At 31.7% G+C, this 12,778-nt stretch overlaps 2 protein-coding genes and 1 non-coding gene across 3 annotated transcripts; 2 read left to right on the top strand and 1 right to left on the bottom strand.

Moving 5' to 3' along the window:
• Positions 1 to 374: 374 nt before the first annotated feature.
• BDCG_17446 (uncharacterized protein) lies at positions 375 to 561 on the top strand (the record flags this gene model as incomplete). Its single annotated transcript, XM_045426568.1, has 1 exon — positions 375 to 561. A coding segment is annotated over one exon (186 nt), but the record flags the coding sequence as incomplete, so codon positions are not given.
• A 2,116-nt stretch (positions 562 to 2,677) lies between these two features.
• Positions 2,678 to 2,758, top strand: BDCG_17445. The gene has a single exon. It is a non-coding gene; the product is annotated as a tRNA-Leu (tRNA).
• A 6,522-nt stretch (positions 2,759 to 9,280) lies between these two features.
• Positions 9,281 to 9,613, bottom strand: BDCG_17444 (uncharacterized protein; the record flags this gene model as incomplete). The annotated part of the gene is made up of 1 exon (XM_045426567.1): positions 9,281 to 9,613. A coding segment is annotated over one exon (332 nt), but the record flags the coding sequence as incomplete, so codon positions are not given.
• Between the last annotated feature and the right edge of the window lie 3,165 nt (positions 9,614 to 12,778).

The following is a 12,778-nucleotide window of genomic DNA, read 5'->3' as shown; positions in this document are numbered from 1 at the left end:
ATTCTTATTAAAGCTAAAAAACAAGAAAACAAACAGAGTCATGAACACAATTTGAAGATCAATAAAGAAAAAATAAAGAAAACTTAAACTCACATTCTCATCATCTATAACACTCAATTCTTTCACAACTACTACTTTCTCTCTTCAAAGAAGCAGAGAGTATCATGCCTGTAATACAGACAATTATTGCATTTGATATGAAGGTTATCAGAAATGCACAGACTTCAGAGAAACTGAATATCAGAGTATATACAATTGTAGCAGAGTCTTAAGAGCTGGTCATCTGTGCATGTGATCAGATATCTCTTATAAAGCTGTATCTGCTTTCTTAGTTATGCTGAAGTATTCAGTCTGAAAACAATTGAGATATAAAGAGAAGACTCATCTGTTCAGATCAACTTCTGTCACAAATTCATGACATTTGCATTGTCTTAATTATCTGGATTTTGCGGGTATCTGGGGATTCATCTCTCATTGACAATGAGATTGCAGAAATGCACTGCAGTGTGAGAATCATTGATAGAGAATCTAGACATATTCACATATGCCTGATCAGTGATTGTGTGAGTAGAGAGAGAGTGATTGTAGGCCTGTGAAGTCACAGAAGACACTGATAATACAGAGAGCTTTGTAAGAACTGTCAGCTAGAGTCTGTAAGAAATTACTTATGAGAAGACTTACAGCAAAGAAAGAGACTACACTGCTTAAAGCCAGAGACTGATCTGAGAGAGACAGGGAATTGACTGCTGGTCTGAAGATCAGATGCAGTGACAGAACTGAGAGAAGTGAAGATATAATTGTGAGCAGCAGCATTCCTGCTCTATCAGCTGATAAAAAGTAATCAGAGAAGTTGCAGAGATGCTCACAAGAAGCTCAGTGACAGTCAGACATTGTTGTAAAGATGTTGAAATTGAAAAATTTTTATTCTTGAGAAGTTCTTGAATTAATATACAGACATTGTCAGAAACACTCTCTCTCTATCATCTGAGTGAAAACACTTCACAGATGAATGAGAATACTCATAGTTTATAAGAATAAGAGCTGTTATAGAAAAAGAAAAAAGAAGATGAGATTCTGTGAACAGATCTGAAGTATTTATACTACTCTAGAGAGATTTGCTTACACTGTGAGTGATTCTGCAGAACAGTCAGATCACTCTAGTAAATAAAAGTGATTGTGAATTGCAGGCCTGAATCTTTCTATATAACTATAAAGAGTGATTACAGACTGTAGATATCTTGATTCTACAATTCTACAGAGTTAATGAAAGAATGAAAAATTCCTCACAATTTTACAGTGTCAAAGAACAATGATTTACAAGAATGAGTAAAAGATTAACTCATAAATATTTCTCTTTGATAAGAGTAATCTTACAGAGAGTGATTCATCTGTGAGATGAATCTGTATAATAATCACACAAGAATCTTGTGAAAATGATTGAGAGTCAACTGAAACTCTTCTGTATGAAAGATATGAGATGAATCTGTGTGATAGTTAGAGAAGAATCTGTAGATTATAAAGAATCTCACAGAATAAGAAACTGAGTAACAGACTCTTTTCTCTTTATAATAACAAGGAATTTTTCCTCACTGAGGTTTTTTATAGATATAAAGAGTTTTTAGTGAGTATCACTGCAGTGCTGAGCTGATTCTATGAAGTCACTCAGTGAAAGACTTCACAGATGAAGTCTTAGAGAGGGAGAAATATGTAAGAAATCCTGCTTCTTGCAGATTCTTTACTTCTATTTCTATCTCTCATGTAATCAATAGAGCTAGCAGCTCTTGACTACACATAACTATATAGACTGGAGTTCATGAATACTATTCACAACTCAGCTTGAATGCTATTATACATTTAATCTCTACATTTTATCTTTCTACTGTGAATACTTCTAGTAGTTAACAGTACATATCACGCCAAGCTGCAAACACCCGAATAATCGCCTGCGAGCACTTATTCTTACAATTTCACATCTCTGATATAGAAGAATTAAATCTGCTTATACATTAATAAGTAAAGAGAATGATTTATAAGACCTCATCTGAAAGCATTCTGTATGTTATACAGAATCTAGAAGTGAAGAAAATCAAGATAAAAGATATGTAGAAGAATAAGTGTATAAAGAAGCTTCTGAAGAAGTATGAAAAGATCTTCTGAACAGATCTTTCACTGAAATTACTACTGAAATGAGAATTTATACATGAGATTAATATGAGAAATATAAAATCAGTCAATCAGAATGTGTACTCTCTGTTATAAATATATCTTGAAGAACAGAAGCATCAGATCACAGATCTTCTAGAATATAATCTTATATAACTCTTATCAAGTGTGTGAGACTTTTCAGTTCTATTTGTGAAAAAGACAGATGAGAAGTAATAAATGTGTATTGATTACTGAGCACTCAATAAGCTTATAATTAAGAATGAATATTCACTGTCATGAATTCAACAACAGTTGAATATGATTGAAAATGCCTGATATCTATTAAAGATTGATCTTCTCTCAGAATACTGACAGATCTGTGTAGATAAACTATCAGTCTCATGAACTGTATTTAATATACAATAAGAGAAGTTTGAATTTCTGATAATATTATTTAGTCTGATAAATGTACCTGTCATCTTTCAAATGATGATGAATATGATTTTTTATAAATAGAATGAAACCTCATGTTGTCAGCGTGGCTCAGTTGATAAGACTGATAATCAAGGCCGCACACATTAGAGGTGCGTGGGTTCGAATCCCACTGCTGACATCTGTCACTTCTTACTCATGAAAGCCCTCATGTAATAGAGGCTGAGCTTAATTAGTAAGACTTGATATGAGGTAGAACTCTCTACTGCAAGCCAAGCCACTAGTTAAGTGAGATTCTGCGAACACTCATCAGAGCTGATATGAGATGTCAATGTCTCACTATTCTACTATACATCTGTCAAGGTTCTAATAATATAGAGCCAAGCCTAATGTAGTGATTGTACACTACTTAAGTGAGTCTCTAACTAGAACTGTCATCAGAGCCTAGCTCTCTCTCAAATACAGAGAATGATTTTGAAAACTATCTGACTAGCAGATCTAGATGTGTATCTAGACTCTAGACAGAGTATTCTGATAGGCTTGAGTCTGCAAGCTCACTGTCAAGCCTAATACTGACAGAGAGAACTGCAGTCATCAAGTCTATGATTAGTCTCTAACACAGGGCAAGGCCATGATGACTGATTAATAGGCCTATGAGCATCTAATGAGGCTGAGATCAGCAATCAGAAGCTTGATGTATACATCATCAAGTGAGCAGTGACAGTCACTAACTAATGCCTCTGAAAATTAGTGGCTGGCCTGAGAGAACAGACATGGTGATCAGTTAATTATAGAGAGTTAAATGTAATTAGCTTAAGATGCATTCTGCGGGTGACTAGTACCCGTAGTCATCTTCTATTAAAGTAATGAAAATTGAAGCTTCAATTTCTTCTTCTGCTATTAGATTTGAAAAGGCCTGTATGAACTATGCTCTGAGAGTTGTAAAGATGAGCTCAAATCATATAATCAGAGAAAGAGTCTCTTCTTCATTTTCATCAATTAACTCTGAAAATGAACTGGATTAAAATAGATTTCTTGATTGAAATGAAAATAATTCTTCAAAGAAAATGCCTTCTCAACTGTACAGACTATGCTCTCTGATTAAAAATCAATTTTCTTCTTTAAATATTGAAAAAGTTGATTATGAGAAGTTATCTCTCTGAAGAAAAAAGCTTGAATCTCTTATAGACTTACAAATAAGTGAACTATTAAAAGAGAAAGAAGATGAACAGTATTTGAAGAGAATTTTTACAATCAATATAAAAGACTCTATTCTGATTTATTCAGATGACTCAAAAAATGAGAACTTGAATAGATTAGACACAGGCATTGCTTATACTGAAGATAATATTAATTTTATCTCAGATTTCTGAAATCTAGGCTCTGAATGTGAAGTCTTTGATACTGAACTATTTGTAATAGTGAAAGCTTTCAAACTCATTGAAATAAAATCTTATAAAAGAGGAAATTGTTTGAAAGAGATATGAATATTCTCTGATAGTCAAGCTGCTTTAAAAAGACTTAGAAATAGTCAGATTCATAATGATCAAATGAATCTTGCACTGATCTTAAACTCTGTTTTAAAAATTCAAAAGAGAAGAACATCAAAGCTGAGAATTCATCTGCACTAAGTTCCTGCTTATATGAATATTCATGGCAATGAATTGACTGATTCAGCTGTAAAAAAGAGTGCAGAATTAAGCAGATCTATTCAAAAAATTATGTCCTGATCTTTTATAAAGAGAAAAATAAAAGAATCTTGTTTAGATAAGTGAAATGAAAGCTGGCAGAAACAAAAGAAGAGTATACATTATTCAAGATTTGAAACAAAACCCAAGTGAAAATCTTGTTTAATTAAATGTAAAAAGAAAATATTCTCATCTATAATACAGCTGAAACTAGGACATGACTATTTCAAATCTTATATACAAAGATTTGATGATAGATTTGACTCAATAGAATGCTCATTCTGTAATACAAATGAGAATCCTGAGTATATTATAATGCACTGTGTATTATACAATAGTCTCAGAGTCAGATTGAAAGAGAAGTATGATCTAAATCAATTAAATATGAGATTCTTATTCTCAACTGAGACAGGAATTAAATACTTAATAGACTTTCTATCAGAAACTCAAGCAGCTACAAGAAAATGACTAAATTCAGAATTATCTGAATATGAAGAGAAGGAAATCAATCAGATATAGCCTGTTAAAACAGCTATACACTCTCTTTTAATAATTTGTTTTGTTATAGTCTCTCTTTACTTTATCTTTTTCTGTATCTTTTTCTTTCAGTTTCTTTCTATCTATCTATTTAATGTGTCTATCTTTGAGACTGTGTTCTTTCTCTCTTTTCTTTTGTCATGATATTGTCAAATGGTTTCAAAGTATCAAAAGATGTTAAAACACTGCAATTTGTAAACAGTTTTTGTATTCTGAGCTGGAATTTTCTGATTTTGCATATCTGAAATTGATGAATGTACAATAGATAACTTTACAGACATAGAAAAAACCCTGAGAACTAAAGTTCTCAGGTAGATGTCATAGTCTCTGACTGCATACATCTATAATTGAAGAATAATAATAATAATAATAAACCTCATGTCTCATATATCTTGATAACATTCTAGTCTTTTCAAACTTATATGATGAATATCTGAAGTATCTTGATAAAGTGCTTATAACTCTGACAGAGTATAAGCTCTATATTAAATCAATCAAGTGTGTGTTTGAAATGAAAGAGTTGAAGTTTATAAAACATGTAGTGAGTGATGACTGTATATGTCTCATTTCAGAGAAATTAAATGTCATAGTGAATTGACTGCAGCTGAGAAATGTACATTATGTATAATAGTTTCTTAAGTTGATCTTATACTACTGTAGATTTATCAAGGATTTTGTATGAATATCTGCATCACTCTCAGATCTCTTAAGAGAAATGAATACAAATCTGTGAAGAAGAAGTTTCATTCAATCATCTGAAATGCTGTGTGTGAAGAGGCTTTTCTCACACTGAGAAAACATGTAATAACATTCTCAGTGCTTATTCAATCAGATTGTGATAAACCTTTCTACATTGAGATGAACACATCTGAATGAGCTATCAGAGGCACTCTTCTACAGATGAGTAAGAATGACAAGCTGCACTCAGTGATATATAATGATAGAAAACTATCAGATGCTGAGCTCAATTACTCAGTGTATGAAAAGAGATTGCTAGTGATCAAGCATACACTGATGTTATGAGATAGATATATCAACAACAGATATATAATAATGATGATTATGAATCATGAAAGTCTTATCTATCTACAATTAATGATAAAACCTTTTAAATACTTAGTATGTTGAATCTCAGAGTTTCAAGTGTACAATCTTCATATTAAATATTAAAAGAAATTGAATGCTGTAGTATCTGATGCAATCAGTTGCAGACTCAATTTCATGAATGAGAGTTCTGTAAATCAGGTACAAGAAATGTTCATGTTAAACATGCTAAGAGAATGCAAGAAATCAGAATAAGTGAATGTTATAATCTCTCACTTGAAGAATGACAAGATGTCAGATGATAAGTGTCTTATAAAAGTAGTAGAAGAGATGCTTCTGAACTTCAAGCTGAGAAAATTGAAAAATAACATTGTGCTTTACTGCAATCTAGAATATGCAGAAGCTCTCTATCTAGAATCTTCATTTAGATGTGACTTGATGACTCACATGTACAAGGAATTCAGTCACTTAGAAAGCTCTGAACTTATGAGTGTACTTAAATCAAGAGTATACTGATCAAGTATAGCTAAGAACATTCAGCTATACACTTACAAGTGCCTGAATTGTCAGATTGTGAAAGAATCTAAGAAAGAGTTAGAATATAAGAAAGCATAATATCAGATAAAGTGTATAATACAACTGTTTAAATGATGAGAGATGAACCTCATAGACATATTATCACAAACATCAAATGAAAATCAATGAATAATCACTCCTATTAATTACACTACTGACTGATCAGTTACAAAAGCAGTTTCAGAGGTGACAGAGAAGATGATAGCAAAGTTTCTACATAATGAGATCTATGTCAACTATGAAATGCCACATGAGATTCTAACTGATAACAGTGTGAACCTTGTGAGAGAAGTGATGAGGTATTTTGTGAATCAGTTACAGATAAGACATTGTAGAACAACATCATATCATTCACAGATGAATGAGAAGATGAAATACTTGAATAAAATCTTGAGCAATATACTGATGAAATATCTAGTGAGCAAGCCTACAAGACTATAAAATGAATATCTCAGACAGGTGCTATTAATCATGTGAATTCAACAGCATACAGTCTTCAAGCATTCATCATTCTATCTGTTGTATGAATTGCATCTGCGCATCCTGGAGAATGCTTCAGAAAAGGTGAGAAAGAGAGCAGTTGCAGATGCAGTAAGAACAGCAGTTGCAGACACAGCAGAAACAGCAGTTACAGATGTAGCAGTAGCAGTTGTGAATGCAACAGTTGCAGATGTGGAACCAAGATTGAAAGAGATCAGTCACACACGTGCAAAAGCTAATAAGTTACTTCTGAACTGAGCAATTCAATTGAAAAGAATATGAGACTCACTAGTTAAGAAATCAAGTCTCAAGATGAGAATGTGAGTTCTTATATACAATAAGAGTTCTGAGAAGTTTCAATCTAGATGGTTTGAGTTATATAAGATACTTAAATCACATTCTCTGAGAATGTATGCATTGAAAGAATCAGAGAGATGAGTCTTATACAACTTAATTAATATTTCATAACTTGTGAAAGCAAAGATGCAAGACTTGAGTGAATTATAATTATTCACAGCACTATTATCAGTGTTGAAAAAGAAGAAACTTACAATTAAAAAGTCTTGCAAAGTAAGAGAAATCATAGATGCTTACAAATCAGATAATCTCACTTATTTCAATCTTTTCACAATTATAAGAAAAGAATGAGAAGAAATGAAGAAATCAGACAAACATCACATTTTAATAAGTGATGAGACTGTAGTCAGTTGTATGATAACATATCACAGACAGTGAGTGTAACACAGTAAAGAGTGATCTTAAAGCAGCAGACTTACATATGAGTCAGATTACAGAAGAAAAAGAAATTCAGAGTTGAATTCAACTGTTTACATCAGTTCAATTGCAGAGATTACAGAGAATGAACTATCTGAAACATTCACAGACATATGAGACTAAGTTATCTCAATCGCTAAGAACACTCAGAGATTGAGTGAGATTAGTTTCAATGAGCTGTTCACTGTAGTGATCTGAGCAGGTGAAGAGAGACAGTATAATACATAAGACAGAATTACAAAAGATGAAAGCTGCTGAACTTAGTCACTGAATACTGTATCATATAGAGATTGTATAAGAGTAGTAACTAGCAGATAAAGAAAAAGTGTAAGAAAAGAAATAATGAATTGAGCATCAACTGTAAGAGTCAGCTATAAAAGACAAATGTTATCATACATACTTCATTCATTTTCATACACTATATATTTAATCTATTTTCAATATCATATCATCTGAAAAACACTAAAAACAAAGGAAATCTCAAAACTCAAGATCTGTAAGAAATTTGAGAGCTGTAAGCTACTCTTATAACAATGCTGTGCATATCTCTGATTTCTCTATCACTCTGTATATGACATTAATGTCATTTATTGCAAGATTGACTGGAATGCTAATATAGAAATGCACACATGTACATGTAGAGAAATTAAAGAAGAGTATGAGACTCACAGAATCAGAAGCCAGAGTAGAGAGAGCAGAGATGAAAGAAACAGAAGAAGAAGAAGATGCAGAACTGAATAAATGATAGCAGAAGCTACTCAGAACTGAATGCTTATAATCTGATATATACACAATCTTTCTCACAGAGAAGGGAGAGAATGTGATGAAAGAAGCTTGAGAGTGAAAGAAAGTAGTCTCAGCAGTGTTATCATCTTTAATTAAAATAGCCTCTGACACTGAAGCAACTAAGAACTATTGTTAGTGTATGAAATCACAAAAGCAGAGGTAATAATTACTGAATGAACACTCACTGATCTTAGAATTATACACATAATTACAACATACATGAGGCTTCTCAGAAAGAGAGAGAGAAACATGAGAAAATACAGGAAGCAGAACACAGTATATGAACAGCTCATTTCTACAATGACATCTCAGACAAGACATACAAGTCTTACACTCACAGGTGTAAAAGAGTATAATATCTATGTTTCTGTTTCTGAAAACACAGATATCTTTCATCTGCATCACAAAGTTAGATAATAGATATCAGAGAATAGTCTGATACAGATCTATCATTCTGAAGAAATTTATTAGAGCAGATATCTCTGTGATATTAAACTTTACAGTTGTGAAAAGCTTCTTAATGTCTGTGAATGTCATAACTTCATACATAGTAAAACTCATAATAATTTTCTCTAAGAACAGAAAATCAGTGTCAGAAAGAAAAGATGAAAAAGAAAAAGACTTATAATCTTAATACTGTTAAGAGAGAGAGTGATTCTCTGAAATGAATGAATAATTATCTTATTATAAATATTTAAAATGAATGTAATAATCAGTGTTTATGACTGAGCTTCAGATAGTTGTGTCATACACAGTCTTCATACAATAAATTATTCTAGAAGTCAGTAAGAAAGACAGAAGTGTATACACTGAGAAACATGATTTATCAAGTCTATGCAACATCTTCTTGAAACAGAGAGAGCTGATAATAAAAGCAGAGATGGCAAAACCAGAAGAAGCAGAAGTAGCAGAAGTGAGAGTCACAGGAACAGAGATAGCAGAAGTAAGAGAATCAGATACAGAGACAGATGTAGAAGTTTGAGAGAGAGTGATAGAGAAAGAAACAGAAGAAGTAGAAGATGACATGAAAGACTCAGTTACATATGACATGAGCAATTTCTTCATTATCACATTCTTCAGATTCTCAATCAATGATTCAATATTGAGTTTACTATCATTAATGAAAGTGAATCTGTCAATGTATGAAGATTCTATATAAATAAAAACAAACATATCAGCATCTGCATTCATATAAAATTGTGTCAGAAAACATGATCAGAAACTCACTGAGAAGAAACAGTCAAGAGTATATAAGAAGATGAAGAAGAAGTATCATTCATGATAATATGTTCTGACAATTGTTAGAAGATAAATAAGTTCTGACTATATACATTTCATAATATATTACACTTACTGCTAATAAACTGTCTGATATGAGTACTACAATGACACTTGTTACAGAAACAGAGAGTCATTGCCAGGAATGTATACAATGTAATAGATGAACAGATAGAAAGAGTTGAACAGAAGAAGAGATAGAAATCTTGAATAATAATAATGTTCAATGATGATGAAGAAGATGATTAAAGAATGAGAAAAGTTAGAAAATAAGTGATGAAATATAGTGAAAGTTTCTTTATAAGAGTGTACACAGAACACTAGCCGAATCAGAGATAGATCACACAATCATGACATGCTAGTAGTGAGCTAATCCGCATGAAGCTAGGGTGTATAACATGGTCATGTGAGTGTGACTGAATCTGATGAGAAAGAATGTGATTCGGAAGAACATACAACTGTTGAATAATAACACAGCCACTTCCGAACTACTAGTGTATGAATGTAAAGAGGGTCATAGCGGCCACTAATTAATTTAGCATACAATATTACAATATATAAGAAGCCGGCGTATGCCTGTAATTGTACGCTGGCTTAAGCAACCTTTGAATCACATGATAACACTCAAATGAGATTTAAAGTCATTTAAAGCAATAAAAATAATTTAAATTGAGAAGTGAAAATCATGATCTCATTTGAAACATGTGATAAGAGTAGACAGTAAGTCTCACTGAAACAGTATGAAACTACTATCTAATGTTAAAACTGTGTAATGAGATCAGTTAAATTGATAATAAGACTATCAAAAAATCTGATTCTGGTCTCAGACACAGTTACATAGTCAGTCTAACTGTCTATCACTCTGAGACTGATAATGCATCAGAACAGACAATTCAGACTGTAAAGAATTATCTTCATAAGTTCTGCAATTACTTATAAGATGATTGATATAATCTTCTTCTATATACAGAGATTGCTGTCAACAGTTAAGATGTTATTTCAACAGATGTAAGCCTGTTCTTTCTTATAAATAGATATTATATGAAAGTGTTGAATCTTCTAGAGATCACACAGTTCACACTGAACTTTCACAGTTTAATTCAGATTATTAATAATATAGTAATGAAGTTCTAAGATGTCTGTGATTAAGCAGAGATCTTCATGACAACTGTAAAACAAGATCAAGAGAACTGAATCAATGTTCACTGAGACTCTGCAGAATAATATAAGATAGAAGATCTGATATAGTTGAATCTTAAGAATATAGAAATTATATGTTCATCTTGTATGCTAGATTACTATTATATCAGGTATAAAGTGATAGAAGTTCTAGATAGTCACAACTACTATCTTGATACATTATCAGAGATTCATGATGTATTTCACACAAGCTTGCTCTGTCATACTTAGACTGACAGTGTGACCGTGTCTAAGACCAGAATCAGATTTTTTGATAGTCTCATTATCAATTTGACTGATCTCATTACACAGTTTTAACATTAGATAGTAGTTTCATACTGTCTCAGTGAGACTTACTGTCTACTCTTATCACATTTTTCAAATAGAATCATGATTTTCACTTCTCAATTTAAATTATTTTTATTACTTTAAATGACTTTAAATCTCATTTGAGTGTTACCAAAAAGCGTTACTTTTTAAAAATTAAAAATAGTCTTAAAAAAACCTTAAAATGTCTAAAAATAGTAACTTTATGTCAAGAATGAAACTAAATGAGATCAAATGAAATCACTTTCTCATTTTTTTCAAGTCATGGTTTCATTTTAAGATCTGATATATAGTCACTTTACATGTTTTTTTGATAGTCAGTCTCAGCGGGATTCACATCAAGAAATGTATAGAATCAGACTAAATGAGATCAAATGTGAAATTCATAGTTCTGGTGATCAGTCTAGTTATACTGTCACTGATTCATTCTCTTCTCAGCTGATTTCTGACTAACAGTTATCAGACATCATAGAAGAAGATAATGAGCTTGAGTAAGAGATTGAGAATATTCTCAGTGAGAGATTTCACAGCTGCAGCTGATAATATCTGATAAAATGAGTTAATTATGATTAACTGATCTGAACTCTGAGTTCTGTATTATCTGAAACAGCAGCTCTTGACTGATGAAAACTACTTCTGAAAAGAAGAGACTAATGTGACAGACTGCACTTAATCAATTATATAGACTATTCTGTTACACTTCACAGATTTCAATCACTTTATTCTTGAACACCTACACTCTGATTCTCAGTCATTCTCAATCATCAATTCTCAGCTGTCATAAACACATATGCTCTGATTCTCAGTCATTCTTGATCATCAATTCTCAGTTGCTATAAACATGTATATATTCTTCTGCTCTGAAGCTTCACTGCGTACATTATTACATACATGTATAAATATTCATCTTAATTACTGATTCTCACACTTTCTCTTTCTTTCCTTCTCTAACATTTTCATCTTTGTTAAATAAGATCTATCAATATAATACTGATTGATTCAGCGCAGGCCTCTTACATTATCTTTAATATTATTCTAGTTATTATCTATAAACAGTCGAAGAGATTTACTATATATTCACAGTTATTAATATTACTTCAGACATACTTGCATATCTTTTCATTAATAATATAGTTTATCTATATAACATGTCTGTTATTCTTATCTCAGACAGAGATTATCTCTTTATCTCAGAATTTTAACAAATTCTCTCACAAACTCTGAACACAGATTACAGACTTTCAACAGTATATTACTCACAGACTGATAAATAAATAGAAAGACAGAACTGTGAGTTGGAAATCTATATTTATGTTTATATAGACTATCTTTAAATTAACTGAGTGAATCTTGTAGCTCTTACAGAGTTTGTATATAGTAATTCAGTTTATTCAGTACTAGATATTACACTCTTCTTTATAAATCTAGAATATTATTTATCACTACTGACTATATCTGACTTCTCAGTCTCAGAACTGAATTACTCAGATACTGAATATTACACAGTACTTGTCAGAGAAGTCTAAGAGAAG

The sequence above is a fragment of the Blastomyces dermatitidis genome (genome assembly GCF_000003525.1).
Source record: "Blastomyces dermatitidis ER-3 genomic scaffold supercont1.7, whole genome shotgun sequence".
In the NCBI taxonomy this organism is placed as follows: domain Eukaryota; kingdom Fungi; phylum Ascomycota; class Eurotiomycetes; order Onygenales; family Ajellomycetaceae; genus Blastomyces; species Blastomyces dermatitidis.
The sequence above is the reverse complement of the archived record's forward strand: the minus strand, read 5'-3'. Positions and strand labels throughout refer to the sequence as shown.